General features: G+C 37.7%; 1 protein-coding gene across 23 annotated transcripts in view; it reads right to left on the bottom strand.

Annotated features, from left to right (window-relative positions):
• Positions 1-26,970, bottom strand: part of SETD5 (SET domain containing 5) — an 82,015-nt gene that overhangs the window by 16,713 nt on the left and 38,332 nt on the right. For 8 of the 23 annotated variants that reach the window (XM_032290588.1, XM_032290565.1, XM_032290566.1 and 5 more), the window contains 15 exons: positions 26,733-26,838; positions 26,197-26,405; positions 25,800-25,858; positions 25,112-25,290; positions 24,128-24,166; positions 20,378-20,620; positions 19,362-19,510; positions 18,857-18,974; positions 18,009-18,118; positions 16,426-16,678; positions 16,001-16,084; positions 15,013-15,270; positions 14,322-14,642; positions 13,366-13,608; positions 8,163-8,292 (listed from right to left, as the gene is read on the bottom strand). In XM_032290588.1, coding sequence (XP_032146479.1) covers positions 8,163-8,292; positions 13,366-13,608; positions 14,322-14,642; positions 15,013-15,270; positions 16,001-16,084; positions 16,426-16,678; positions 18,009-18,118; positions 18,857-18,974; positions 19,362-19,510; positions 20,378-20,620; positions 24,128-24,166; positions 25,112-25,290; positions 25,800-25,858; positions 26,197-26,405; positions 26,733-26,838 — 2,501 coding nt within the window. Of the gene's footprint in view, positions 1-8,162; positions 8,293-13,365; positions 13,609-14,321; positions 14,643-15,012; positions 15,271-16,000; positions 16,085-16,425; positions 16,679-18,008; positions 18,119-18,856; positions 18,975-19,361; positions 19,511-20,377; positions 20,621-24,127; positions 24,167-25,111; positions 25,291-25,799; positions 26,839-26,970 lie in introns of all 23 variants that reach the window. The other 15 variants (XM_032290586.1, XM_032290572.1, XM_032290574.1 and 12 more) reach the window with 9 other exon arrangements.

Here is a 26,970-nt window from a genome sequence, read left to right as displayed (position 1 = left end):
GCGCCCGGCGTGATCACCTTTCTTGATCATACTAATATGCTGTCTATTTCTTTTTTTTTTTTTTCTTTTTTTTTGTCGTCATTGTTGAGAAGTTTCCTCCCTCTGTCACTCAGGCTAGAGTGCAGTGGCACAGTCTCAGCTCACTGCAACCTCTGCCTCCTGGGTTCAAGTGATTGTTGTGCCTCCACCTGCTGAGTAGCTAGAACTACAGGCATGCATCACTATGCCTGGCCAATTTTTTTTGTGTAGTAGAGACAGGGTTTGCCATACTGGCCAAGCTGGTCTCAAACTCCTGGCCTCAAGTGATCTGCCTGCCTCAGCCTCCCAAAGTGCTGGGATTACAGGTGTGAGCCACCACACTTGGCCCACTTTCTGTTTCTTACAGATTTTAAGCCTCTTCTTTTTTTCCCTTAAGATGGACTCTTGTTCTGTCACTCAGGCTGCAGTGCACTGGCATGATCTTAGCTCACTGCAGCCTCCGCCTCCCAGGTTCAAGCGATTCTCCTACCTCAGCCTCCCAAGTAGCTGGAATTATAGGAACCTGGCATCATGCCTGGCTAATTTTTATATTTTTAGCAGAGACAGGGTTTCACCACGTTGGCCTGGCTGGTCTTGAATTCCTGACCTCAAGTGATTCACCCACCTGGGCCTTCCAAAGTGCTGGGATTATAGGCTTAGGCCATCGCACCCGGCCACATCTATCTATAATACTCTTAATCAATAGGTTAAAGTATATCCCCAAGACTTGGTGGATGGAAGGAGTGACATTTATTCCTGTGCTTCAAGGAAAATATTTGGGTCAGGAAGATTAATCTGGAAGCAATAGGCAGTATGAGACTGGTAACTAGGAAACCATCTGGAGTTAATACAGTAGTTAGCAAAAGAGTTATGAGGCACTAAACTAGGGTAGGAGATGTCTGAAGAGAGAAGAATAAATGCAAAAAAATGTTGAAGATGTATGTTTTTCCTTTCTGATATCTCAGAATTTTTAATATGCCTAGGCTGGAAGTATATTTTCATTTTCCTTTTGTTCCAGATACTAAATTTTCTTTCCTCCTTTTAAGAAGTGCCTAGATATAAAACGCAAACAAACATGTAATTCATGGCTTATATTCAGAATAACTTTTATATATTTAATATTTCAAGGGTCTTAAAAAATGGAATCTTTCAGACAATCTCTGTACTGCTAAGTCCAACACTGTAACTACTAAAGTAAGTTACATTATGAAATTAGTTGTAGAAAAAAGTTGTAAGATATAGGTGAAAACTGTCACCTGCAAATCAATGTACATGGCATTCATTCTACATACATATACTGAGTACTTATTATGCTACTGTATTCAACAAGAGACCTAATGTCTGCCCTTAAGAAGTTTAAAGGCCAAAGAAGGGCAGTCATTTGCCTACTTTTTCTTTTCCCTGCATATACAGTTTCCAAATTTTATGTGGTCAAATCGATCCATCCTTTATTATTGTTTTTAACCTTTACTCAAAAAAATGACCAAGGTTATATAAACATATGAACAACTGGAAAATCACAGACAAATAAACACATGCTAATATCCTACCAAATTTTTATCCAGACATTGCTTCACTGACTCTTGCCTTACCCACCCTACTCAATAATTACTTTCACTCAGAAATACATGGTTAAGATTTTTTTATGACAATGAATAGAAATCTACAGTTCAGGTTTAATGGCTGCAGACTCAAAATTATTATCAAAATTTAACCAGTTTAAGTATTTTTCATTTTTTGCTATTAGAACAAATGGCTACACGTAGGATTATTAAATCAAAAGAATATCTACATATGTGTACTAATGTTATATTTAGTCCTGTGAGAACTGCCGGCTCATGTTCTTCAGCCTGCATTCTACCAGGGTGTTGGGGTCTTTTTCTTCATCTGTAAGGGTCTTTAAATACTAAGAATGTTGACCCTTTGTCAATAAAATTACAAATGTATTTTTTCAGTTTACCGACTGCCTTTCAATTTTATTTACAAGTTTTGTTTCTATTTAGTCAAATGGACCATTTTATTTTCTGCCTCCGATATAATGTTTTTATTAACCCACGCTGAGACTGTAAAAATGCCAGGCTATTTTCCTTTCATCTCCATGTTTAATTTTAATTTACATTTTAATTTTAAAAAGCCGTATTTTATTTCACATTGATAAACTGCCATAAAAAAAAAAAAGAAAAAAGAACATACTCAAGTATGGGGTAGCAATTAATCCATCCTTTTCCTATAACAAATAGCTAGCACCTTCTTCCAAAATCTTCTGTAATTGCAAAATAATTGTAATTTCCCCATTAATTTGAAATATTTTATTTATCTTATTAGATTCTTACGTATGCTGGGTTTATATTCCGAATGTTTATTTCTGAATGTTAATTCTTTCCACTTATTGTCGAATATGGAATCAACGCCAGCATACTAAAATTGTTAGGGCAATTCCAGTTATTCTATTCTAGTTTCCCAAAATAGGTATTCTAGCAACGAACTATAGAAATCATTCAACGACCATGCCGACACTATTAAAGAAAAAAAAGGTTAGGATTTTGATTGGTGTTACATGAAGTTCAGGAGTAATTTGAGAAGCATTCTTACCCAGGAACATGGCATAATCTTTGTTATTCACATCTTTTGTCCTTCTTCATCTAGATATACCACATGTCTAATTAGGTTTACTCTCCAGAGTTCTTTGGATTTTTTACTATTATGAATAGGACGTATCTCTCCCTTTGTTATCTAAATGTTATTAACATTTTAAAACTTTACATATTTATTTTTTATCTAGCTACCTTATTAATCTCTACCAGTTTTCCAGATAATTCTCTAGGTGGATGACAGTATTTGTACATTGTAACAACACTAAGTGCCCTCTTTACCAATACTTGTATCTCTTACGTCGCTTTTTTTTGGGGTGGTAACTGCTTTGGCTAAGGACTGGACTATGTTAAATAATAATGGTAATAAGGGATAATTCGATAACTGATTTTAAGGTTTAACTAGTTTTTTTTTTTTTTTTTTTTTTTTTGAGACGGAGTTTCACTCATGTTACCCAGGTTGGAGTGCAATGGCACGATCTCGGCTCACTGCAACCTCCACCTCCTGGGTTCAGGAAATTCTCCTGCCTCAGCCTCCTGAGTAGCTGGGATTACAGACACACACCACCATGCCCAGCTAATTTTTTGTATTTTTAGTAGAGACGGGGTTTCACCATGTTGACCAGGATGGTCTCGATCTCTTGACCTTGTGATCCACCCGCCTCGGCCTCCCAAAGTGCTGGGATTACAGGCTTGAGCCACCGCGCCCGGCCTTAAGGTTTAACTAGTTTTCATGATGCATGACAAACTGGCAATTTTTCAGCTAGATTGTTAAAAAAATCTTAAGTATGTTATTTTATCATTAAATTGATACATCCTTACATGCCTAGAAGGAACCTCAGTCATAGTATATATTTTTTAAATATTCTTACAAATTCAAGGTGCTAGCTAAGATCACAAATCTTATTCAAAAGTGGTACTATGCTGTTTTTGGAGGTAGAGGGAGTTAATTTGATAAAATGAATCAAGAATAAAATTTTTAATAAATAGTATATGATATTCCATTACAAGTATGTACACAAGCAGATAAAATTACAAATTCTACCATTTTCGGGGTTGGAATTCAGGTTATTTTTAACCTATAGTTTTGGCAATTGTTAGTAACTAAGTATTATTCTAATAACCAATTCATTCAACTTTTGAAGTGTTGAACAAATTGGGCTATGAAGTTTTGTCTCACCCACCATGTTCACCTGACCTCTTGACAACCAACTTTTTGCAGGGAAAGCACTTCCACAAAATACAGAAAACATTTTGCAAGAGTTTGTCGAATCCTGAAGCATGGATTTTTATGCTACAGGAACAAACAAACTTACTTCTCATTGGCAAAAATGTGTTGATTGTAGTGGTTCCTATTTTGATTAATAAAGATGTGTTTGAGTCTAGTTACAGTGATTTAAAATTAACGGTCCAAAACTGCAATTACTTTAGACCAACCTGAGATATAAATTTTGGTTTCTATGTCTGTTTCTATAGGAAAGATACCAAGAAGAGCAAATGAACAACTACGAAGTTAAGGAGTATGAATATTTTTAATGTATATGATAAATCTTACCAAATTGCTAGCAGGGATATTACTGTCCTGTCAATTTTACTGCAAATCCTTTCCCCCATTTATTAATCCTCTAATAATTCAGAGACAATATAGACACAGAAACATGGTTAACATAGTTTGAATTATTTATTATTATTTTTAGAGATACTTGTCTTGCTATCATTCAGACTGGAATACAGTGGCACTATCACAGCTCAAGGCAGCCTCAAATTCCTGGGCGCAAGCCATCCTCCTACATCAGCCTCACTAAGGGTACAGGCAACACAATACCATGCCTGGCTAATTTTTATTTTTTGTAGAGATGGGGGTCTCTCTACATTGCCCAGGCTGGCCTCAAATTCCTGGCCTCAAGTGATCCTCCTACCCTGGCATCCCAAAGAGCTAGAGTTGCAGGTTAGAGTCACCATGCCAGGCCCAAGTTTGAAGTAAAAAAAAAATATATATATATTTGAATGCACCTAGAATTTTCTTTGGCAAAGGACTTAGTCCTTTTAAAGAAAGGGTCTTGCTGTGTTGCCCAGGCTGAACTTCAACTCCTGGGCTTGAGTGATCCTCCTACCAAGTAGTTGAGAGTTACAGGTACCTGTCACTGTGTCCGGCTAGAATCTAATTCTTTTCCAATCTCCTCAGTTAGTAAAAATTCCAGGACAATTTACCAACTTTTACATTTATATTCAGGCCTGTTCTATTTTGTTTCATATATACATCCATTCTTGCATCAATATTATACTAAATTTAACTACTAGCTTCATATTAGAAGCTAGTCTTATACTTCAAGGGAAAATACCTTGTTATTTTTTTTTACAGGTAGACTTCAGAGTCATTTATTCAAATTCCAAAAACAAGGCAGTTTCATGGGAACTATATAAAAAGAGACAGAAAGAGAGACACAGAGAAACATATACACACACACACACAAACACATTTTTTCCATAATGAACATGAAATTTCTCGAGTCTCATGTACGCATGGGAAAAAAAAAAATTTAAAAAAAAAAAAAAAAAAAAAAAAAAAGGAATTTCCATTCCCCAGACTTTAAAACTATTTCTCAGTAGTAGTTTACTCCATATATCCAACTAAGGTTATTCCTAGGCAGTTTCTTAGTTTTGTTAAGGCTGGGAACAAAAAATTTGTATTCATTCACTTTCTTAGTATATTAATGATTTTTAAAAATATATTTACACTTTATATATATTTAAGCTTCAAGCTTCTATCCAGTGATTTTACTAAATTCTTATAAATTCTAAGTTTTTTAGCTGATTATTTAGGCTTTCCTAGAGATATGCCCATATCATTTACAAATAATGAACATTATGTCCCCTGCCCCACACTTTGATAGTAACTTTTATTTCTATAAAATTTCAGCTTTTAGGAACTTAGAATCTTTAATGCATTTATTAATCTATACATATTCTACAAGAAAGAGTATTCTGTGTAGAAGAATGACCGTGTAATAATCCCTCTTATGGGCCTAATACTATGCTGAGAACTTTATATGCTTTCTTCATTCTAATGTTAGCCCTATAAAGCAGGTATTACTATACTATTCCCATTTTACAGATGAGGCTCAGAGACACTGATTGATTGATTGATTGATTGACTCATTGAGACAGTCTTCCTCTGTCACCCAGGCTGGAGTGCAGTGGCACAGTCTTGGCTCACTGCAACCTCTGCCTCCTGGGTTCAAGCAATTCTACTTCAGCCTCCCAAATAGCTGGGATTATAGGTGCAACAACCAGACCTGGCTAATTTTTGTATTTTTAGTAGAGATGGGGTTTCATCATGTTGGCCAGGCTGGTCTCGAACTCCTGACCTCAGGTGATCCACCTGCCTGGGCTCCCAACGTGCTGGGATTACAGGCGTGAGCCACCATGCCCGGCCTCAGAGACTGTGAGTAACATCATATAGTTAGTTAGTAAAGGGACAGCTGGTTTTCAAATAAAGTTCTGTTTGATTCTTTCTACTATAGCAATCCGTTCCCCTTTCTTAATTAATGTGTCTCTGGTATTCTTGAAAAACAAAACAAAAGAGAGCCAACAAATAAAAGTAATTCCTAAGAATTTACACGAACTTTGTAGCAATATAACTCGCTCATTGGACTGCTGCTTGAGTTTTAAAATCAAATATTTTGCTTCTATTTATGTTGCTCTTTAAGGGCAAGGTGTGTCCTGTGAACGTTTCTCACTGTTAGACTAGGGCAGAAGCTCAACAACAGAAAAGGCTGATGACTAAGAATCCTAATTTCCTTCCAACCAGGGCATGTAGTAACACAGACACTTTTCCTATAATCCTTTGCTAGTCAGGATGTGAACTGCTATACAATCTCCTATTCCCAACCTTAACCATACACATGCATTAACACACAAACCAGAAAGATACACAAACATGACAGTCTATTTCAGCTAAGTTATATTCTTACTACACCTTAAAAGCTGTTAAAAAAGTGATAATATTAACGGAAATCTAGTGCCAAGATTTCTTTATATTAATCTTATTTGACTAAATCTCCCTGGTCTTTGGTGAATACCAGAAGAAAATATTTTAAATAAACAGTATAATTTATCTTTCAGATAAATGGGATTTTATTATCCTGAGGTATTTATGTGCTAACTTAGAAGGTATAATCTAGAGACAGAAGTTCGAGACTAGCCTGGCCAACATGGTGAAACCCTGTCTCTATTAAAAATACAAAATTAGCTGAACAAGGTGGTGGGCACCTGGAATCCCAGCTACTTGGGAGGCTGAGGCAGGAGAATTGCTTAAACCCGGGAGGCAGAGGTTGCAGTGAGCCAAGATCACGCCACTGCACTCTAGCCTGGGCAACAGAGCAAGACTCTTAAAAAAAAATTATCTCATTAAATTCAAGTTCATTATATTTATTCTGGAAGTTGGTCAACAGGAACAAAGAGGTTTTTTAAGGAAAATCTGAAATATTATGTTTGCTGCAGGCTTTCATGAGCTTTAGAATCTAATTTACTTTGGTATTTTGATTGCATAATATTTAAAAAACTGACTCAGAGACAAAGTTATGGAAATCACAAAGAACTTTTCAGTTAAGCTGATATTTGCAGGAGAAGCTGGCAAAAAGATCGTCACAAAATACATTAAGATGGTATCACAAGTGCTTTCAATTATAACTCTTGTAAATCACTGTGAAAAACAATGGACGAAATGACTTTTCATGGCCATCTAGCATAAAAATGTACAACAAGGACTTTAGATTTAAAGCTGTCTTTTTAAAATTTTTTTTTTATTTTTTTTGAGATGAAGACTTGTTCTGTTGCCCAAGCTGGAGTACAGTGGCATGATCTTGGCTCACTTTTATCTCCGCCTCCCAGGTTCAAGTGATTCTCCCCCGCCTCAGCCTCTCAAGTAGCTGAGATTACAGGTGACTGCCAAGATGCCTAGTTAATTTTTTTGTATTTTTGGGAGAGACAGAGTTTCACCATGTTGGCCAGGCTGGTCTTTAACTCCCAACCTCAGGTGATCCACCTGCCTTGGTCTCTCAAAGTGCTGGGATTACAGGGTGAGCCACTGCAAAAATTTTATACTAACTATATATGTCCTTTTGAAAACAATCAATTGATAATAATTTCTCACTTATTTCATTCATTCCCCTGCCCCCTGAACCATGCCCCACCAACTTAATAACTTAGAACTTTAATTCTTTCCTGAATATTAGTGTTCCACCACTTTCTTGTCATTTTCCCATCTTATAAATATGAATCTAGATTCCTAAACTTACTACTTTAAATGGATCTAACCTTTTTAATAACCATTTCTGCTGTTATCTGTACACTGTCTAGTCCTTCTTTGTCGTCCTGGGAAAACTGATCCCTGACTTGAGATCTTTCTCTTCCTCTGTAAAGACAGATGTAAAGTAACTATTTAGAAAACACGCCAATTCTTTTTTGTATCAGAAGTACTCATACTGAATTTTTTAATGCAGACCTGAAACAATCACTGGCCACATATTCAGAAAGGTTTTAGATACGTACCTGCATTGTCTTTGCAGATACTAGAAGAGCTAGTATTCTCATTACTTTGGTATAGGTGCTGAGTTCTAGTCTCTTGGGGTACAGATGATGTTTGAGTCATCCCTTCTTCTAAGGCTTGTTTTATCCAGCGCTATAATCGGAAAAGAACGACAGAATTATCAATAATCATTTAAAACTATTTAGTACACCTGTTTTAAATGTACATCAACTAGTGAGTGATACAATCCAACACACTAATTCAGTTACACTGTAGTCAAGCATTTTATTGTCTTGTGTCTCACCATATTGGAACACTGTCCTATCAATTCCTTTTAACTGACAAAATTTGAGAAAATCTGGATTACGTATAATGAGATCCCATCAAAAGACAAAAACCAATAAAAAATGACTACTATTCAACTTTTCATACTGTTTGGGATGATGTAAAATGGGAAGACTTAGGAAGAAATCTTAACATTTATTTAGGAGAGGCTCAGATCATATAGAATAAAATGCATAAAATAAGTGCCTAGAAGGAAGATAAAGATCTCTTAAAAGTTGTCTGCCCTGTGCTGGAGACATATGAAGAGATAATAAAAAAGATTCACAGGAAGATTTGGGATAAGGATGAGTCTTCACTAGAGCTACCAAAGATTTGCAAAAGGTCTGTCTCAAAAGAAATAAACTATGGGATCTCCCTCCAGCAAGCAGTTTGGTTAAATTATGCACAAGTAACACAAATCAAGAAATGAACTTCTGTAGAAATCAAAAAAAGGAAAAAAGTCAAAAGGAATACCTGTCAGTCACAAATTTTTGGTACTAAAGATGAGAATAATAAGCTGACGAGAAATAAATTTTGAACAGATAGTAAGCCTGCAAAAATTAGGATAATAAGATTACGCATCCTGTGGAAGAGAGAAAAATTCTTACCTGCAATTGTGTTCTCTTAAGATATACAGTTGTAGGTTGCTCACCACTCTGTGGCTCTCCTGCCCTGACATAAGACAGATCGAATTTTGATAAACATCAATTTCTGAGTAAGACCCTCCCCCAAATAGGAAGAGCAAAGGTGAATTATTATAATTTATACCTTTAGAGAACATGTATTACAGGTAAGTAAATATTCTCTTCACCAAAGAGAGCAATTCTCATAGATTTTTCTTTCTTAGAAACATAGGAAATAATCCATAAAAATTTTACCAAAAAAACCCAACAAACTTACACCGTATAAATGTCATTATGGCTGGCCAAATGAAAGCACAACTAAAATTGTAAACATTTGGAAGGAAGAGTGAATGAGTATATAAAAAAGAGCTCTCAATGGTAATTTGAATCATGTAAACATTTTAGGATACAACCAGGTCTCTGAAAAGCAAACACAAAAACAGAACAAAAACCCCAAGAATGAACTCTCTTAGATACAGAATATTGATATAAAGATGAATTGTCAGAACCATACATATAGCCTTAAAGCTTAGAAGAGAACTGAGAAGTCATCTTGTCCAAAGCACTCATTTTATAAATGGAAAAATTAGGCTCAGGAGTGAAAAATCTTTTGTTACAGCCACCTTTTTCTTTTCAGAGCAGAAAACAGACTCATTTGGGGTCACCGAGCTTTCTGATATGAGTAATTTTTTAGTATTTCCACGGTCTAGTATATGTACTCATAAAGGAATTTACATTCTGCATCTGATGACTACAAAAAGGGAACATAAAACCAGAACAGGAGTATTCTAGAAGAAAGATACTACCATGGTAAGCTATAAGGTAAAACACAAAAAAATACGGTCAAATCTTCTCCTCCCAGTCCTGTTGTATAATTTTACAATATTTCAGGACTCATATAAAAAAGGAACACGGACATTTGTTTGTATCTAATGAGATACAATTAACCCTATGGACAATAAGTTAATTTAGATGCATCTACTTGGCAAGCTGTTAAAATCAAAAGAACATTTCTCCCTTCTCTGAAACTCTGTATTAAAGGGAATTGCAAAAGAGTTTTCTGGGAGGCTCAAAGATGGGTAAGAGAAATGTTTTAAAGAGTCTCATTATAATGGGGAAAGAGCAAGGAAGTAATACAGCTTTTGGAGTCCAAAAGCCCTGGCTTGAAACTTGGCTATGAGGATGGGTACAGTGGCTCAGGCCTGTAATCCCAACACTTTGGGAGGCCAAGGTGGGCAGACTTCTTGGGCTCAGGAGTTTGAGACCAGCCTAGGCAACATAGCAAAACCCTGTTGCTACAAAAAATATGAATATCAGCCAGGCATGGTGGTGAGCCTGTGGTCCCAGCTACACAGGAAGCTGAGGTAGGAGGACACTTGGGCCCAGCAGGTTGAAGCTACAGTGAGCTGTGACGGTGTCACTACACTCCAGCCTGGACAACAGTGAGACCCTGTGAACCCCCACTACCCTCCACCAAAAGAAATTTGGCTGTGTCACTTACTAACTGCTTCACTTTGGGCAAGTTACCAGCATGTCTAAGACAAAGCTTCTGGATATATAAATTAAGGACAATGATCCCAATTTCATGAGATAATGTATGTAAGTGAGATAATGTATGTGAAGAAAGCTTGTAGCACATTACTGAGCACTCAGCAGGTTTTCAACGAGTCCCTGTTCAACTATATTTCAATGCTATGTTTAGAGATTTACAGATAGTGTTTCAGTGTATAAAATGAAATATTAATACTAAGGCAAAGCACAGTGTTTCATTATCAGTCAGAATGGTTTTACTAAGAAGTCTGGAGACCAAATGCTCTATACATTGTGTCTAGAAGATGAGTTTAGAGAGAACAAGGTGAAACACTACTGAAAGCTCTGCTGGCCACTTGTAAGTGCTTCTAAAATAACAACTGAAGATCTAAAAAATAATACACTATAAAATACTTCTTAAGAACTATGATTCAATTTAGAAACTCCAGGGATATCATAAAATGTTCTGTCAAATACTCAAACTCTTCTCTTTGGAAGTAGCAAAATAATAATGAAAATAAAAAAAATAGCTTAAGAATCTGAGTACAACTAATGGATACAACTTTAATTTGTCCTATACTCATAAGTTTTTAAGTTACGAGGCCAGGCCCTTACCTCTTTTAGTCAGATTTGAAACAGTGAGCCAACAGAAATATACATCATTCTAAATAATCCCATGGAGGGTTGTTTTTCTCATCTACCTGATTAACTTATATTCTGTGGGATTTTCAGAATTTTATTACAATTTTAATAATGGAAATGTTCTTAGGTTCTGCATTAGATTAAGTTTTCTCACCAATCTAAGAACTATTCATTACTGCCATAAAGCCAAGTTCAATTCTTGCTAAAACATTCAATTTCATTTTATTTTGCCTCATAAAAAGCTGCATTTTTAAAAATACAATCTTGATATGTGGACAGCACACAATAAAGCAATGATTTACACTTAAACAGTTTTTAAAGACTCTATTTAAATAGTCTTGTTATGATAATCCTGTGTCTATAGCCTAAACTCTTTCCTAAAAGACTAACCATGACACATAGATAAAAGTGCTTTAGCAGAGCCTGTATAAATAAGATTAAGGATAGTTAGATACATTTGGAAAATATAACATGGACTTGTGTTAAATGGAATTTCTATTTGTTGCCCATAGAAATATAAGGATGCACTATAGAAATAAGTACTACCTGGGTTAAAAAAGCTTAAAGAAATGCATTTTCTACCAGATTGGAAGTTACCGTCCTAGACACATGTTTTTGGTTTTCATAAGTCTCTGCTAGTTGGAAAAGATGGAAACAGAAAGACTGCAACCCAGCATCAAAATTATCAAGAAGGAATTTCAATTCAAGAGCATAGTTCATATTATTTGCAGCTCTGACTTCACTACTAATCTATAATAAATAATCGCCTACACTTCTTAAAGGACAGAAATAGCAGATTGTACAATCTGGCTTGATAAGATGCTTCAACAGGTAACATCCTTAGAAATGGTCAAATTTCTCTTTAGGATTTCTTCTACTAGGGTTTCCCCGAACAAACCAATGAGTGATTCCAATATTTACATAAGATGTGCAATTAGGAAAAGACGTTCTGCAGTGTGCTGTTGTATCCTTCCTTTTTGCACAAATTCCTGTTGCCCTCCTCCCCTCCATATCCCACACCATTCTGGCTCATCTTTTATGCTCCCTCCCTCCCCACCCAGGAAATAATTTCTGTTCTTTGGGGAAAGAGAAAAGTTTTAAGTTTGGAGGAGTCAGGGAAGACCTGCCTGGAGTTGTAGACTTCATCACATCAAATAATCTACATGCAGCATCCTCATGTACGTGATGCCAGTGGAGGAGGGCAATGGCAGACACTGAGGAAGGCAGCCTGAATCCAGATCTGGGGATAAGAGAAAAGGGTGTTCCAGGGAACAGACTCTACCTCAAAGGAAGACCAAATGAAAGGGTGCCCTATACTTCTAGAAACATGGAAAATGACATCACAGATCTGAGAAAGTGATCTATTCCTAAGAGACACCTTTGGAAAATATGCAAGGCTTCTGGGAATTAAGAAAGAACATTCCAAAAACACCACCAAATGCTACTGCCACTAGATCCAAAAACAATAAGTAACTAGAAAGAGGAGAAAGAGGCAGAGACAGAGAGGGAAAGAGAGTCTTTTAGGGTAGATTGCGTATTCTCTAGGGAATAAACAGTCAGACTTGCCATTTGATCAAGGAACAGGAATTACGCCAATTACAACAGGATTTTTTCTCTAATTTCCTTCAAGTGATGATGGTGGATAATAGCAGTTGAATTGATTTAAAACACAATTTAATTACTTTTCATTTATGCAACAGTGTTCTAGAGGACCTGGGGCCTAATCTCACACAATAATCATAAGTGGACACGTTAACCAATATCACAAGAGCACACACAAAACATATCCATCCCTACCCAGTCATCCACTGCTGTGTGCTCTCACTCAGAAACCTCAAGGGTTCTCAGAAGAGACATCAGTGACCAGTCACAAATTTGAGCACCAAAAATGAAGTATATTCATTCCACCATATTCTTACTCTTACTGAATCAGTTTTTATGGCTGAACAACTAACTCATTATAAACTCACATGGGCAGAATGGCTATGTAGAGAACATGTCATGATGATAGGAATCTTAGGTTAAAACACACACACACACACAGACATATCTTCTTCACACACACACACACACACACACACACACACACACACACACACAGACATACCTTCTTACAGGAGCTGAATGTGCCATCAGGCAGAAGGGGCCTTCGACGCCTCTCAGGGATAAAGGGTGATCCAAAACGAATGTAGTGTTTGGGGGTGGTGCAAATTAATGGGGAATGGATAAGACCCGGTAACATGTTCAGGGTCGTTGCCAGTACAGTTGGATCCGTCGTGATACGTAAAGGACACTCAACAGGGCACTCTTGCTTCTCTGCTTTATCATTCAACCATTCTGTAACTAGATACTAAGGTAAAAAAGAGATCATTAGTTGATGTTGCAGATATATAAAATCAAGAGGTAGTAATGTAGTTCACAAAGATGAATGTCATCTAGAAGCTAGGACAGAGGGAGATGCAGCAGCTGCAGTTAAGTATGAACTGGGCAATCAGAACGCATGGGTATCTTCTTTCACTCTCTCTATGTCCACTAAGAGAGGAACAACTTCAGGTATCCGTGATTTAAGCTGACTAAAAATAAGGAAACAACAGGCAGCAGGATGGCTCTGGCCTTTTGTGTCAAAGCATTTTAGAACTTTCAGTCTAGCCGGGCGCAGTGGCTCACGCCTGTAATCCCAGCACTTTGGGAGGCCGAGGCGGGTGGATCACGAGGTCAAGAGATCGAGACCATCCTGGTCAACATAGTGAAACCCTGTCTCTACTAAAACTACAAAAAATTAGCTGGGCATGGTAGCGCGTGCCTGTAATCCCAGCTACTCAGGAGGCTGAGGCAGGAGAATTGCCTGAACCTAGGAGGCGGAGGTTGCGGTGAGCCAAGATCGCGCCATTGCACTCCAGCCTGGGTAACAAGAGTGAAACTCTGTCTCAAAAAAAAAAAAAAAAAAGAACTTTCAGTCTAATAATATTGGTATTAGTTTCTTCTGGGGATTATAGGTCCTCTCATTTCACTAAGACAGCCCTTGCCAGACTAGACTTATAAAAGATGCTATTTGTGACTTACCTTTTTGGTTTTGGGGTATTTAGATGCAGCACGGTTGACATGGGATCCACCAATTGACACCACAGTTGGGTCAGACCCTGTTAATTGCCTGTTTTCTCCTGAACTGTCTATACTTCCAGCTTCAGTAGGAGTTACTAAACTGTTATTTCCTCCCTCTTCCAAGGCAGCTTGTGACAACTCTGCCTGCTGTGCACTGGCCTGCTTCTGACGCTTTAGTCTTTGGGCTGAACTGGTCCTGTATCGAGAAATTCGACTCTTCGGCCGGGGCCTAGAAGGCTTTGCTGGAGGTGGCTTGGGGACTGGTTTTTCTGCAGCAATATCCTGTAGCAATAGTAGGTAGGGTCAAATGCTTAGTAGAAATGTCTTATCAGCAAACAGTCTAATTTTCTATTCACGTTAAGCATTCAGAATGTCTACTGATGAAAACTGTAAGGATTAGAAACACTAATTTAAAATGTAATTCTTAAACACAAAAATGTATACATTTAAATGAGCTAGAGAGGCTAGGGGCAGATGTCTGGGTTAATTATTTCTATTTCTAATAAGCATTTATAAAATAGGCCAATGAAATGGTTCCAGTTAAACAGTTAATGGCCTTATTTATTGTGATATGGAACACAGCTGAAAATACTGATTTTAACCATTCCAAAACATTAGCAAAGGTGAGGATGTCTAAGCTCTGAAGACTTACCCCTGCTTGGGAAGACCGCCGGGTGTTCACACCAACACTCTGTGGGGTGCTTGGGATGGTAACATTTGAAGCAGAGTTACTAACTTCAGATTCAGGGGCTTCAGTTTTTGTCTCTTCACCAACGGGAGCCTCTGAAGTGGTTGTAGTAATTTCTGTATCAGAGTTGCTCTGTTCCAAGGGCTGATCCCGCCGCTTCTTTCTTTTCTCTAAGTTTTCAAAAGCATGCATGATGGCTTCTACCTTCCTGTCTTCTCGGGTCTAGAAATAAATGGCATTGGTGTAGAAGGAAGCTTCAAATGAGGATGAGGGAACAGGCTTTACAAAAGTATTATTAATGGAAATTTATAGAAACTCATTTAACTACCAATAAGATGACACACATAACTTGGAAAAAAGATAAAAACTAAAAATAAAATATTTCATTTTAAATGTAGGGAATGGTTGTAAATAAAGGCAAGGTCAAACATAAACTTCAAAAAGGGTCAGTTATTTTGAAACTTTTTAATATAAAAGAAAAAGTCATCAAAACCAAGTTTTCTTTGTATTTTCAGAGTTCTAAAATAACCAAGTAGATTTTCTTTAAACTAAATCAGGGTCATAAACACATGACTGGTTTCAGCATAAAAGCAGAATATTTTAGTTCAAATGACTAAAAGGGTTTTAAAAAAATTCAAAACTCACACAAACCTAGAAAATTCCTAATTCAGAGCAAATCAACTATAATATATTTTGATTCTGACCAGCCAATTTTTTGGAACCAGACAGTTAAAAAAAAAAAAAAAATCTTTTAAAACCATCACTATATAATAATCACTAGAAAACTGCAAGAAATAAAAAATTAAAATAAAACCTATATTATGGAAAAAGGCCAAATTATAACCTACAGGTCAAATAAATGAAATGATACAAAGTCAAGAGAACAGAAGGGGTTCACATAATGCAAGTAGCAGAAATGAGAAGGAGCAAAGGACTGTCAGATGGTACTCACCCTCCTGCTATGAGCTAGGTTCTCCTGATCATCTATAACCTCTTCTTTCTCTTCTTCTGGTTTTTCTTCTGGATTGTCTACTTCCTTTAAGATAGAGGCAATATTCAGCTGTACTCAAGCTCTGAGAAAAAATCAATGTTTTATTCTGGTAGCTTAAAACTCTCTATAACAATTTCTAGTGCTTTAAAGTATTAACTCATGTGAGGCCACATGGTAAACACAGATGATAAGCCCTATTCTCTGGTGCAAAACCAACAAAGGATGTTCTTGACATTGTAAAACAGGAATGAATGAACACAACACACCCACTTTGATACAAAGGGTATTAAGTATTACTAGCTCCCCTACTTAAACCATGCGGCAACCTGGGATCCTCTTCCTTTGGAGGATAGCTGCCATAGCATCATTTGACCAGGGACGATTACCTCATGGTCACTGGATACAGTTACTTTTTCTGGAACTTCTTGTGATTGCTGGTCATTATTCTCCTCTGGAGCCTCATTCTGCTGCTCCATCTCTAGCTCTTTCCGTCGTGCTTTTCTACGTCTAGTCTCTGCTCCAATGGTGGGTAGGCTTGGAGTAGGTGGTGGGAGTGGCAGTTCTGTAGCATTAGGATTCCTTTTTTGTATAGGACAATTCCGGTTTCCCTTGTGACACGCACAGTCCACTTTATAATTACTGCTCCAAAGAAACAACCAAAATGCCTGTCTCAGTGCCCTTGAAATTCAGTTTTATTATCCATTCACGCTCTCAAAATATCAGCACAGTAATTTCCTCTGATATTGGATCTGAATAAGTTTAACAGAGACATAGAGAGTCCTATACATACTTTTGTTTTTCTTTTTATTAGAGACAGAGTTTTGCTCTGTCGCCCAAGCTGGAGTGCAGTGGTGCATCGCAGCTCACTGCAACCTCCACTTCCCAGGCTCAAGTGAAGTCCTACCTCAGCCTCCTGAGTAGCTGGGACTACAGGCATGCACCATCATGCTCAGCTAGTTTTTTCATTTTTGGCAGAGACGGGATTTTGCCATGTTGCCTAGGCTGGTCTTGAACTGCTGGGCTCAAGTGATCTTCCAGCCTCAGCCTCCCAAAGTGCTGGGATTACAGGCATGAGCCACTGTGCCTGACCTAACACTTTCAGGATTCTGTCTTTCTCTGTGTAACCCCAATTCTACCCCATGGTCAGTGGGGGGAAAAAAAAGACAGCCATCTCTAAATTCAATTCTCCCAATGGTTTATTTGCTATTTAGTAGGCAGTGAATCAATGATAAAGGTTGATGTGGGCAGACTCATCTTATGCCCACCATTACTATGACCTCACTTTCACCTACTAATTCCCTACTTCTTATTAAAACTTTTTTTTATTTTCTTTGATGAATTAGGCAGAAGATCTTTTCTTCTTATACCTAGACCTAACATCACTTTACCACATAATCTCTATTTTGCCCAAAGTGACCAAGGAAAAGCATATACTTTATAAAATGCATCACATATTCATCTGTAAATTGCCATTTGTTTTTCCGTATTGTCATATACAGCTAGATTACATGGTTTCTGTGGACATGGTGAATCTTTAAATCCCACCCCTAGGTTTATAAGGTTATAATTGACAAATTAAAAGTACACGCAACATATTAAATTCTCATTCTATATAGTCCCTGACGTAAGTACTCTGTGCATAACAAGAGGATGCTATTGTAATTTCCAGGAGTACCTCATAAATATATATTCATTTCGCTAATTCTTGCTGAAAAGGCATAAGCCAAACAAAACGCTTTTGTCAGGAAACTTGTAAGCAGTATCATACAAGGTTATCTGTATCTCTAAAAAAAAAAAAACCTTAAGTTTGTCTTTTCCTTTACAATATCTAGGCAGAAAATGCATTAGTCATGAAAAGATTAAGTAAACAAAGGAAAAGGCAAGAAACAAAAGCAGACTTTAAACAGAGTGAATAGTTTAATACGTAAGACAAGGACATTTATGTTAGGAAAGGTCTTAGAGGTCTTACCAGTTACTATACTCATAATCAAATGCTATGGTGACCTCAGCATCCTTGGTGATGGCAGACACAGCATAGATACACAGGTGAATCATCCCATCTGCAATCATGTGTCGCACCTGGATGAAAAGGCTTCTGGTTGGATTTTTCATAAACATCATGAAGTTTCCATAAGAGAGGAAAAAACCTTTTACCCTAACACTTTCTCTTCATTTAGAGTTAACGGTGATCTGTTATTTAGCCCCTTCATTTCATCTGAAAGTAATATACTGCACAGGCTTGAAAATTTATGATACTTCTTGAAATACGTGGAGAAATCTTGAGATGTTAGAAATCAGGGTAAAATCTCTGCTTTCACATCTTATAGCTGTTTCCAGCTTCACCAGAGATTTAAAATTCTTTAGCCAGTGAGTAAAGCTCTGTGGATTTTCTTGCTTTATTTGATGTGGTTGCTCTGAGTAATGAATTCTGGAAATGTCTAGATCCTCTCATAGAACACTAGTTACTAAAATCTGAAAAAACTGCAACCAAATAGCTGAGTTAGGCCTAATGACATCTACTTCCACTGTATGGCAATTTCTTTAATATAACTGCATTGATTTTCTTATCCAGTCTAGCTTTCTCCTTAGCAAATGCTAACTTGTTCTTTCCTATTTCTGCCTTCTCTAAAAAAAATTCTTTCCTTACTTCTGTTTTGTCAGTATAAAAGCACCATTACTTTTGTTTTTCACCTCTCACAATGAAAAATCATGACTATTATCTACAGACCTTTATCTGAGTGAAGTTTCACACTGCTTCTTCAGTAAGCTTGTCATTTGGTGGTTCCACTCAAAGGAATGTTGCTATAGATATCTTACCTCTGCATTTGGTGTACAAGATCTTCTGATGAACCGAGCATCATTACCGAAAGTACGGGCATCCACACACATCTCTACACCATTGAATTTTGAGTAGAAGAGCACAAAGGGATATGGTCTAGGGATATAATTAAAATTCCTGTAATTCTCAACACAAATAAAAAGGCCACCCCATGACTCCAAATATGAAGCATATGCTAAGAGAAGCAGCAGTGGTCTTTTGCAATGCCTAAACTTGGAAAATATCACATGCTTGTCTGCTTCTGATTAAAGAACAAGCACAAAGCAAGGAATGCTTGGCTTGGAAAGGAGATGTCACCACTTTATACATTAAACAATTTGCAGATTTACTTGCACTTCTCTACAAATAGCAGACAGGCATGAGCTTATCTGAGTTGTGATTTTTTTTTCTCCCAAGAGCATCCTATCAAACAATGATTTTTACAACAACAATGGTCAATCAGGTCCACATTAGCCCTCACTGCCCAATGAACGATGTTCTTACTTTTTGAAGAAATGCCCATTGACCTCAAATTGCTGTCGTAACATGACTTTCCCACGATACTCTATTATAAGAGTGTCCAAAGCCAAATCTCTTGCAGCCCTCAGGATCTTCCGGTGCTTTTGAACACGAGTGACTCTTCCCAGCTGTAACTGAATAAAACCAGAGCAGTAACATTAAACAGCAAGAACAGCTTAGTAGACACTCAAATTATTTCATAATTAAGGAAAAGGCGCTAACATTTTCAGGTTTTATCTCTGTGTTATTTAGATCAATGATGAGAAATTTTAAAATGGGATAAAACCTCAATTTTTTGAAGAGACATGCTACATCTAGTGAAACTGCCTCCCCAGAAAAGGCAAGAACAGATCAAAGAAAAATACAGAACTAAGGTTTCAGTGACTCTATCTCTAATATAAAAATGAGAGAGAACCCGCTTAACTTTCTACAAACCTTACATAATTCCTACCTAGGCTGTATAAAATTTCCCATACTAAGCCTTTTTCTACTAAAGAGAGACAGGGTCTCATTCTGTCACTCAGGCTGGAGTGCAGTGGTGCAATCATAGTTTACTATAACCTCAAATTCCTAGGCGCAAGTAATCCTTCCACCTCAGCCTCCCCAGTAGCTGAGACTTACAGGTGTGTTCCACCACAACTGGCTAATTTTTAATTGTTTTTGCAAAGACAGGGTCTATGTTGTCCAGGCAGGTCTTGAACTGCTGGCTGCAAGCAATCCTCCCACCCTGGCTTCTTGCCAAAGTGCTGGTATTATAGGAGAGCCATTGCACACAGCATCAATTCATCTATTTTTGATTAATAAAAGTAGTTTAAAAATAAGTATCCAGATAGTTTCCAGTTAATGTAACCTACTTTTGGTTACACATGATCGACACCTGGCTAATTTGTTATTCTAAGGCCTTGTACATTTGGAAGGAACAGTAATTTCAATCCATTACTCTCTTCCTGGGTCCTTAATATTTCAGCTACTTAGAGAGTCTTCAATCCTTTGATACTTACCTGCATTTGGGAACCAATAACTGTGTTATTACAGGCCAATTCAGTCTTATTAATAGTGTCTAAAATAGTAGGTTTGCCCACAAACTCCTTGTTAGAATGTAGATGTTGTTCAAGGGCGTTCTGCACATCTGCACTGTACTGATTAGTGAAAGCTTCTTCATACTGGTCAGTCCATAGTCTTATCCGATTTTCCCAGCCCTCGGTTGTATTCTCATCTAAATTCTGTGCTTCAGAGGGAGAATTCTGTAGAAAACAAATTCAGAGAGATTAGTAAAGTCCACGTATAAATAGGGGGTTGGGAATGGGGGTGGTACAGGTTGGGGTTCCAGAGAAAATTTATCACTTGGCAACTGATGTGGCATAAAAGAGTAATGGACTGGGAGTCAGGAACTGGTTTCTATCATGCTTTTGTTACCAATGAAAGGTGAGACCTTGAAAAACTTCTTTATGGGGAAGCTCAGTTTCTCCATTTACAAATTAAGAAATTAATTTGGATCGTAGTTTCATCCCATCACTGTGATTTTATGACTATTTTAAAGTCATAAAAATCAATTTTCTTATTAAAAACTGACATCAAGTTTGGAAGAAAATCTCCATAAAAGTAAAGAGTAGAGACCTCAAATTTATCACTGATTAAATTTTCATACTCATTTAACATCTGTGTTAGTGGTAGCCCAAACTGGTTTTCTGACTATTTTCCAGGAGAATGAATGTTTTTGTGTCACTTATTTTCATAATACATGTTCATTCTAAATCTACATGTGACCCTAATCAATCTCATCAATTCAATCTTAATCTTACTATTCATATATTATTTGAGTAATATCTTTCTAATACTATTTTCAACAATTTAAATTACCACATTCTAAATAATCTGAAGAGGTGAAATGAGGGGAGAGGAGTAGATAGGGAGAACAGAAAATGTCTAAGGGGTACTTTGTTATACTCCTTTAGATAAACCACTGTCTTTTATGGTGACAGTATTGAGGAAAGATTACAACTCAGAAACAGTTTCCTAAACAGACAGTGCCTGAGCTACAGAGACAAAGCTTAAGCCCAACACATGTTCTCCTCCATGGTGTTCAAGACTTAAGTGCCATCAGAAAACAAAACAAACACTGATAGTGATGATGTCATGCTAGCGATGATTAGAAGGAAAAGACATTGTAGTATCAAAGTTACTTGAAAATCTATGTCCATATTAAACTTGCAAACAGGCACAACAAAATTAAATATACTTTCCATGAATAGCACAGAAAACACTGATACTTATCATAACACTTTTACCACTTTCGCATCACTATTGCTGATTGATTATTGTCTATTATCCTTTCTGCAAGGAACAGGAGTATGGAAGAAAAAAAAAATCAACACTATTGTTTCCACATGTCTCACTAGAGTCCAAAAGACTGAACAATAAATGAAGGGATCTAAAGAAATGCCTAAGGCCAACACACTAAGAATCAGAATATCACCTGCTTGACATCAGTAGCAGCTGAGCAAAGGAATAGTGCAAAACCTTAGACTTAACGGAGGTTACGGACTAGGGATTAGCAGTATCCAAACAATATTCCCAGCTTTAAGTAGCAATTATTAAACTTATGACTTGATCGGTGTACTGTATTCTGGGAGCCTCTGTCACAGTATTAGCCATTGTTCACTAATGTCACTGTGTGTTTACTCTGCTGACTCAGCCTTCAAGGCATTAGAGACTCTACCTCAATTGGGTTTAGAGCAGTGGTTCTCAATCAAGGGAAATTTTACACCCAGGTGACATTTAGTAATATCTGATGACATTTTTTATAATCTCAACTGAGTGTATGTATGTTACTAACACCTAGTGAGTAGATACCAGGGATCCTGTTCACATCTTGAAAACAAAGAACAGTCCCTTCCACAACACAGAACTATTTGGTCCAAACTGTCAACAGTGTCAAGGCCGAGAAACCCTGATTTATAATTAAGTCTTCAGTAGGGAAGCTGCTCTTGACATTGGGATTAAAAATCCAAATGATATTTTTTTCTAATTCTTATGGCTCCCACCTGGATCACTGAAGGAGTTTTAAACTAGTAATTCTGAGCAAAAATGTATAACTCTATTTACCATTAAAAGAATAAAAATGACTAGTAATTTTATTTTTCTATATAAATTTTAACACAACGGTGAGGCTGTCAATCTCCTCAAACTGTGAACAAAATTTGGGGTTTATGTGCAGTTTTCTGGAAGAGCCAGTTTACAGCTTTCAAAAGGTTTCAAGCTTCTGGAGAAAAGTTACAATAGTTGCTTGATAAGAGAAAAGCATTTAGTAGCCAGGATTAGGCTATTATCTGCCTCCAAAGTCTATTTAAAAGGCCCCTCTCTAATGAGAGAAAAATAAAGGGGCAGTTAAAGCGAATGTGGCCACCTGCAGGAGACAGATCCAGCAAAAAAATGATTAATTTGTCTTCCAAGACACATCCCAGGCCTCTGATGCTCTGTAGTTCCGAGTCCTCTCCCATCTCTTTCACAGGTATGTGCAAGTCTTTTTATAGGTAGATACTCAGTGAGGCCTTCAGACTTTCGGTAAAATGTTACTCTTGCTAACACCAGTCATATTGGTGCTGCACATAAAGCAATCCTCAAAAGCTTATCCTTGCTGAAATGTTTTTTTTTTGGGGGGGGTGGGGGATAGAGTCTACCTCTGTCGTCCAGGCTGGAGTGCAGTGGCACGATCTTGACTCACTGCAACCACCGCCTCCCGGGTTCAAGCAATTCTTCTGCCTCAACCTCCTGAGTAGCTGGGACTACAGGCACCTGCCACCACACCTGGCTAATTTTGGTATTTTTAGTAGAGATGGGGTTTCACCATGTTGGCCAGGCTGGTCTTGAACTCCCAACCTCAGGTGATCTGTCCATCTTGGCCTCCCAAAGTGCAGGGATTATAGGCGTGACCCAACGTGCCTGGCCTTCCTAAAGATTTTAATGGTTATGCCCTATAACTCTCAATAGGAAAGATCCTGCTTTTACACTATTGAAGAATATGAATACTTATAAATTCAAATTTAATTCTAATTAAATGCTTTGAACTCCTAAGTAACAATTTAGGAGGTATGTTGTTCTCCTATATATATGTACATAGGTTAAGGAAGATACCAGACAGCATAATCAAACCTCCTTTTGGCAAACTGTTTTTAATCAATCAGCACCTAAAAGTTCTTTTAAACCATTGCACATAATCTCTCTATTCTCCAAGTTCTTTACAAAATCATGCCTCATAAACTCTTTTATTTCATGTCTTAAAAAACAAGCTAGCATTACTTAAGTCTTTTCCACCAAACAGATATGCTAAGAGAAAACAGTAATTCTTATCAATACAAGCTTCCTGCAATTAAAGACCACACAGTGCTAGGGTAGATGCACAAAAGATCCTATGTCATTACCAAGAAAACTTCACTCCTAAGGTTGAGCTCAATCACAGTGACAGAACACACCAGCCTCATTTTGTTTGGAAAAATGTCACTTACCCCCTAGAAAAGCAATGAATGAAAAACCAATCAATGAAAGCTGATTACAGAAAGGGAAAATATTTCAGAAAATGGCCAAGAAAAGCTACTTTGGAGAAAAGCTCTATGAAAACTGAATGGCAACAACTACAAACTAATGAAAAGCAGAATCCAAGATTCCCAGACCATCAGTGTCAGGAAAGAAGCTGACCAAAATGCAAGATCACAGTGAAGTAAAACACAGCATCAGGGAAGATTACCCCTTACCTTCATCCGCAAGGACTTCCGGGATCCCTCTCGAAATGCCTATCCCAAGGAGGAAAACAAGTAGAACAAACAAAACTTGGTACCAAGAATGACAGTTATACCTATCTGAGACTAAAGCTAAGGCCAAACTAGTGTTCTATTCTGTCCCCCTTTCCCTAGGTAAAAAATACCATGGAATTCCCCAAACTCTTATCAAGAACAGGGGTACAAGGCCAATGAACTCTGAGACTGATTTCAATACTTTCTACTGTGAAGCTAGGTAATTAACAGGGAAGAGCATGCATCTCTTAAATCCTATACACACCCCTGATACTCAGAGAAAAAGTAAATAAAAAAATTTTAAAGTTGCAGATTTACCAGTTTTGAGACTAAGAAGGAAACAAAGACCAATCCCCTTAAAAAGGGGTGAACAAGTCACCTAGAAGCAACAGAGTTGCTGTGATGGGGAAGAAAGAACACAAACCAAAAGAAGTCTCTCCCGGAGACTTTTTAGCTGAGAATACAGGAAAGTGACCATGACACTGAGGAAGCCTAGACCATTCAAGAGATGTTTCCTGATTTTTTTTTTTTTTTTTTTTTTTGAAACAAGGAAAAACAATTAACCCAAAGACATGAGGCATATAACCAGGACAAGAATTTCAGACTGTACTTTGGGGTTCAGAGGTGGGGAGATACTGTAAGGATAGTGGAAGCCTAGACTTGAGGCTGCAACACATATGGGCTTGTGCCAGGTAGGGCTGGAATTTCATACCTGGGATGGGGGCTGGAGTAGAAGAAACTTTGAGCCAGTAGTGATGATATGGTGTGGCAGAAGAGAGGTTGGTCTACATGCACATAACACAGATTAGCTGATTTTTGCAAGTAGAACAAAAGTGGCCCTTCAAACATCTGGATCAAACTTCTTAAAATAATTTTGGGGCATTCTTGCTCCAAAATTTGAGCTATTTCAGACATTTCTATTTAAGATATTTTTACTCTCCATACCTTGATTTTCTTCGTCTTTGGTGCTGCACGACCCTTTTCCGGACTCTTTTTTCGCTTCTTGGGTTTGGTTCTTCGAACAGTTAAGGTGATGCTTGTAGGTGTGTGCTGTGTTGCTGTATACAACACAGTGGAAGGAGAAAGCTCTTCATCCCAGCTTTCTGTTGCACTGCTATCCCCACCTGAAAAACGATGATTTCATAGTTCAGGTACTAATAGTCTCAAAAGCAGCTTATTCTTTTAGATGTGCCCCACATCCAGTAAGTCATTACCTCCACTATTAACTCTTATAATAATCTGTAAAGCAACATTAAGTACAGATCTTCCTTACGAAAACAAGATACTACGTCATTGGCATTAAGCATATAAACCCTATTCCTCATGGTATCTATTTCTCCCCTTGTATTCAGTCCCTAAGCTTTACTGACTCAATCTCTAACAATTTGAGACTGGCTAATTTTCCATGTTTTGTGTTCACAAGGAATGCTTTGCTATAGGACTAGAATGTTCTTGGTACATTTTGTTTACAATGACAGAACTATACAGTGGTCTTGAGAGGACTTCTATCTTTTTCCGTGAAAAGAGCTGGCTGGGGGGACCATCGGAACTTATAAGAGGGGTTCTTAAAATGAACATTCAAATCACAAAATATTTATATGTCAAACTGTGGACCTAATCATCTTCCGCTCACCTGATATGTTGTCCTGCTTCCGCCGATGAAGTCTAATAACCTTCCCCCTGCTCATTCCCCTAAAGAGGGAAAATAAACTTAAAGTAGTCCTTCCAACAGCATGCATCACATCATAGCACACATGGGCGAAGTGTCTCTGCATATGCTACCCCCTCCCTCCCACCTACCAAATGGTTCCAGGACATTAAATTTCATATCAAATTCAATAGCTTTAACATCAATCTCTCATTCCTTGTTGTCAGCAATTCTCACCTAGTGCAGAGAATTCGAGCCAAGGAGCACTAAGGAATCATCTACATTAACAAACACAAGAAAGAATACTTTGAGCTTTTCCCTACTAGGAAGAAACCCTAATCCCAGCAACCCAGACTTAAATTTAGATGGAACAGGATCTTACCTGCACTTGTCACAGTTGAGAAGGAAGCCATCCTGAGAAAGACCACAAGGACACCAGGTAGGTACAGTCTCTCCTTCAGAGTTCGGGCTGTCTCCACAGCGTTCCTCTACGGGCGACGGCAGGCCATTCAGGTCAGAACGAGGGATGATCGTCTGGACAGGGGGAGAAGCAGGAGGTGTCGGAGGAGGAGGGGCTCCGTAATTATGATCCTGAAAATAAGATTTTTTAAATCAACAGTGTCCAAACACTGGCCCCTCTCTCCCCTAAAGTGTGGTACATATGGAAAGAAAGAAGAAAGTAGTACCCTTCGTTTTTTTGGCTTCAACCAGGAAAGTGATAAAACAAAATGCCAAGGTCAACTGGGACATAAAAACAAGAACAATGATGCAGGGCTAGACGTCCGCTGGAGTCAGGGAAGTGCAAAAGGGGCAACTTCGTCATGCTGCATATAAACATTTCAAGAAAGTCACAATGTATAAGAATGGATTACACTCCAGGAAGATCACTGCTCTGGAGAGAAACAAATGCATACTCACAGCATAAGGCAGTCCTCGACACCCATGCCTCTGAGTGGTCCCATAATTATGAGTGGAATACACGCTCTTCTCATTAACTGCTGGACTAGCCTCCACAGATTCAGGGCTGCACAAAGGCGAAAAGCAACGCATGATAGCATAACACCTAATCTTCCCTTAAACTAACACTTCATTTCCCACTTTAACCCCTCCTCTTTCCACAACCACTAGCCACTAGGATAAGAGAAAGAACTCAGAG

This window comes from Sapajus apella, unplaced genomic scaffold (assembly GCF_009761245.1).
Source record: "Sapajus apella isolate SASKATOON/1434 unplaced genomic scaffold, GSC_monkey_1.0 scaffold23, whole genome shotgun sequence".
Taxonomy (NCBI): domain Eukaryota; kingdom Metazoa; phylum Chordata; class Mammalia; order Primates; family Cebidae; genus Sapajus; species Sapajus apella.
The sequence above is the reverse complement of the archived record's forward strand: the minus strand, read 5'-3'. Positions and strand labels throughout refer to the sequence as shown.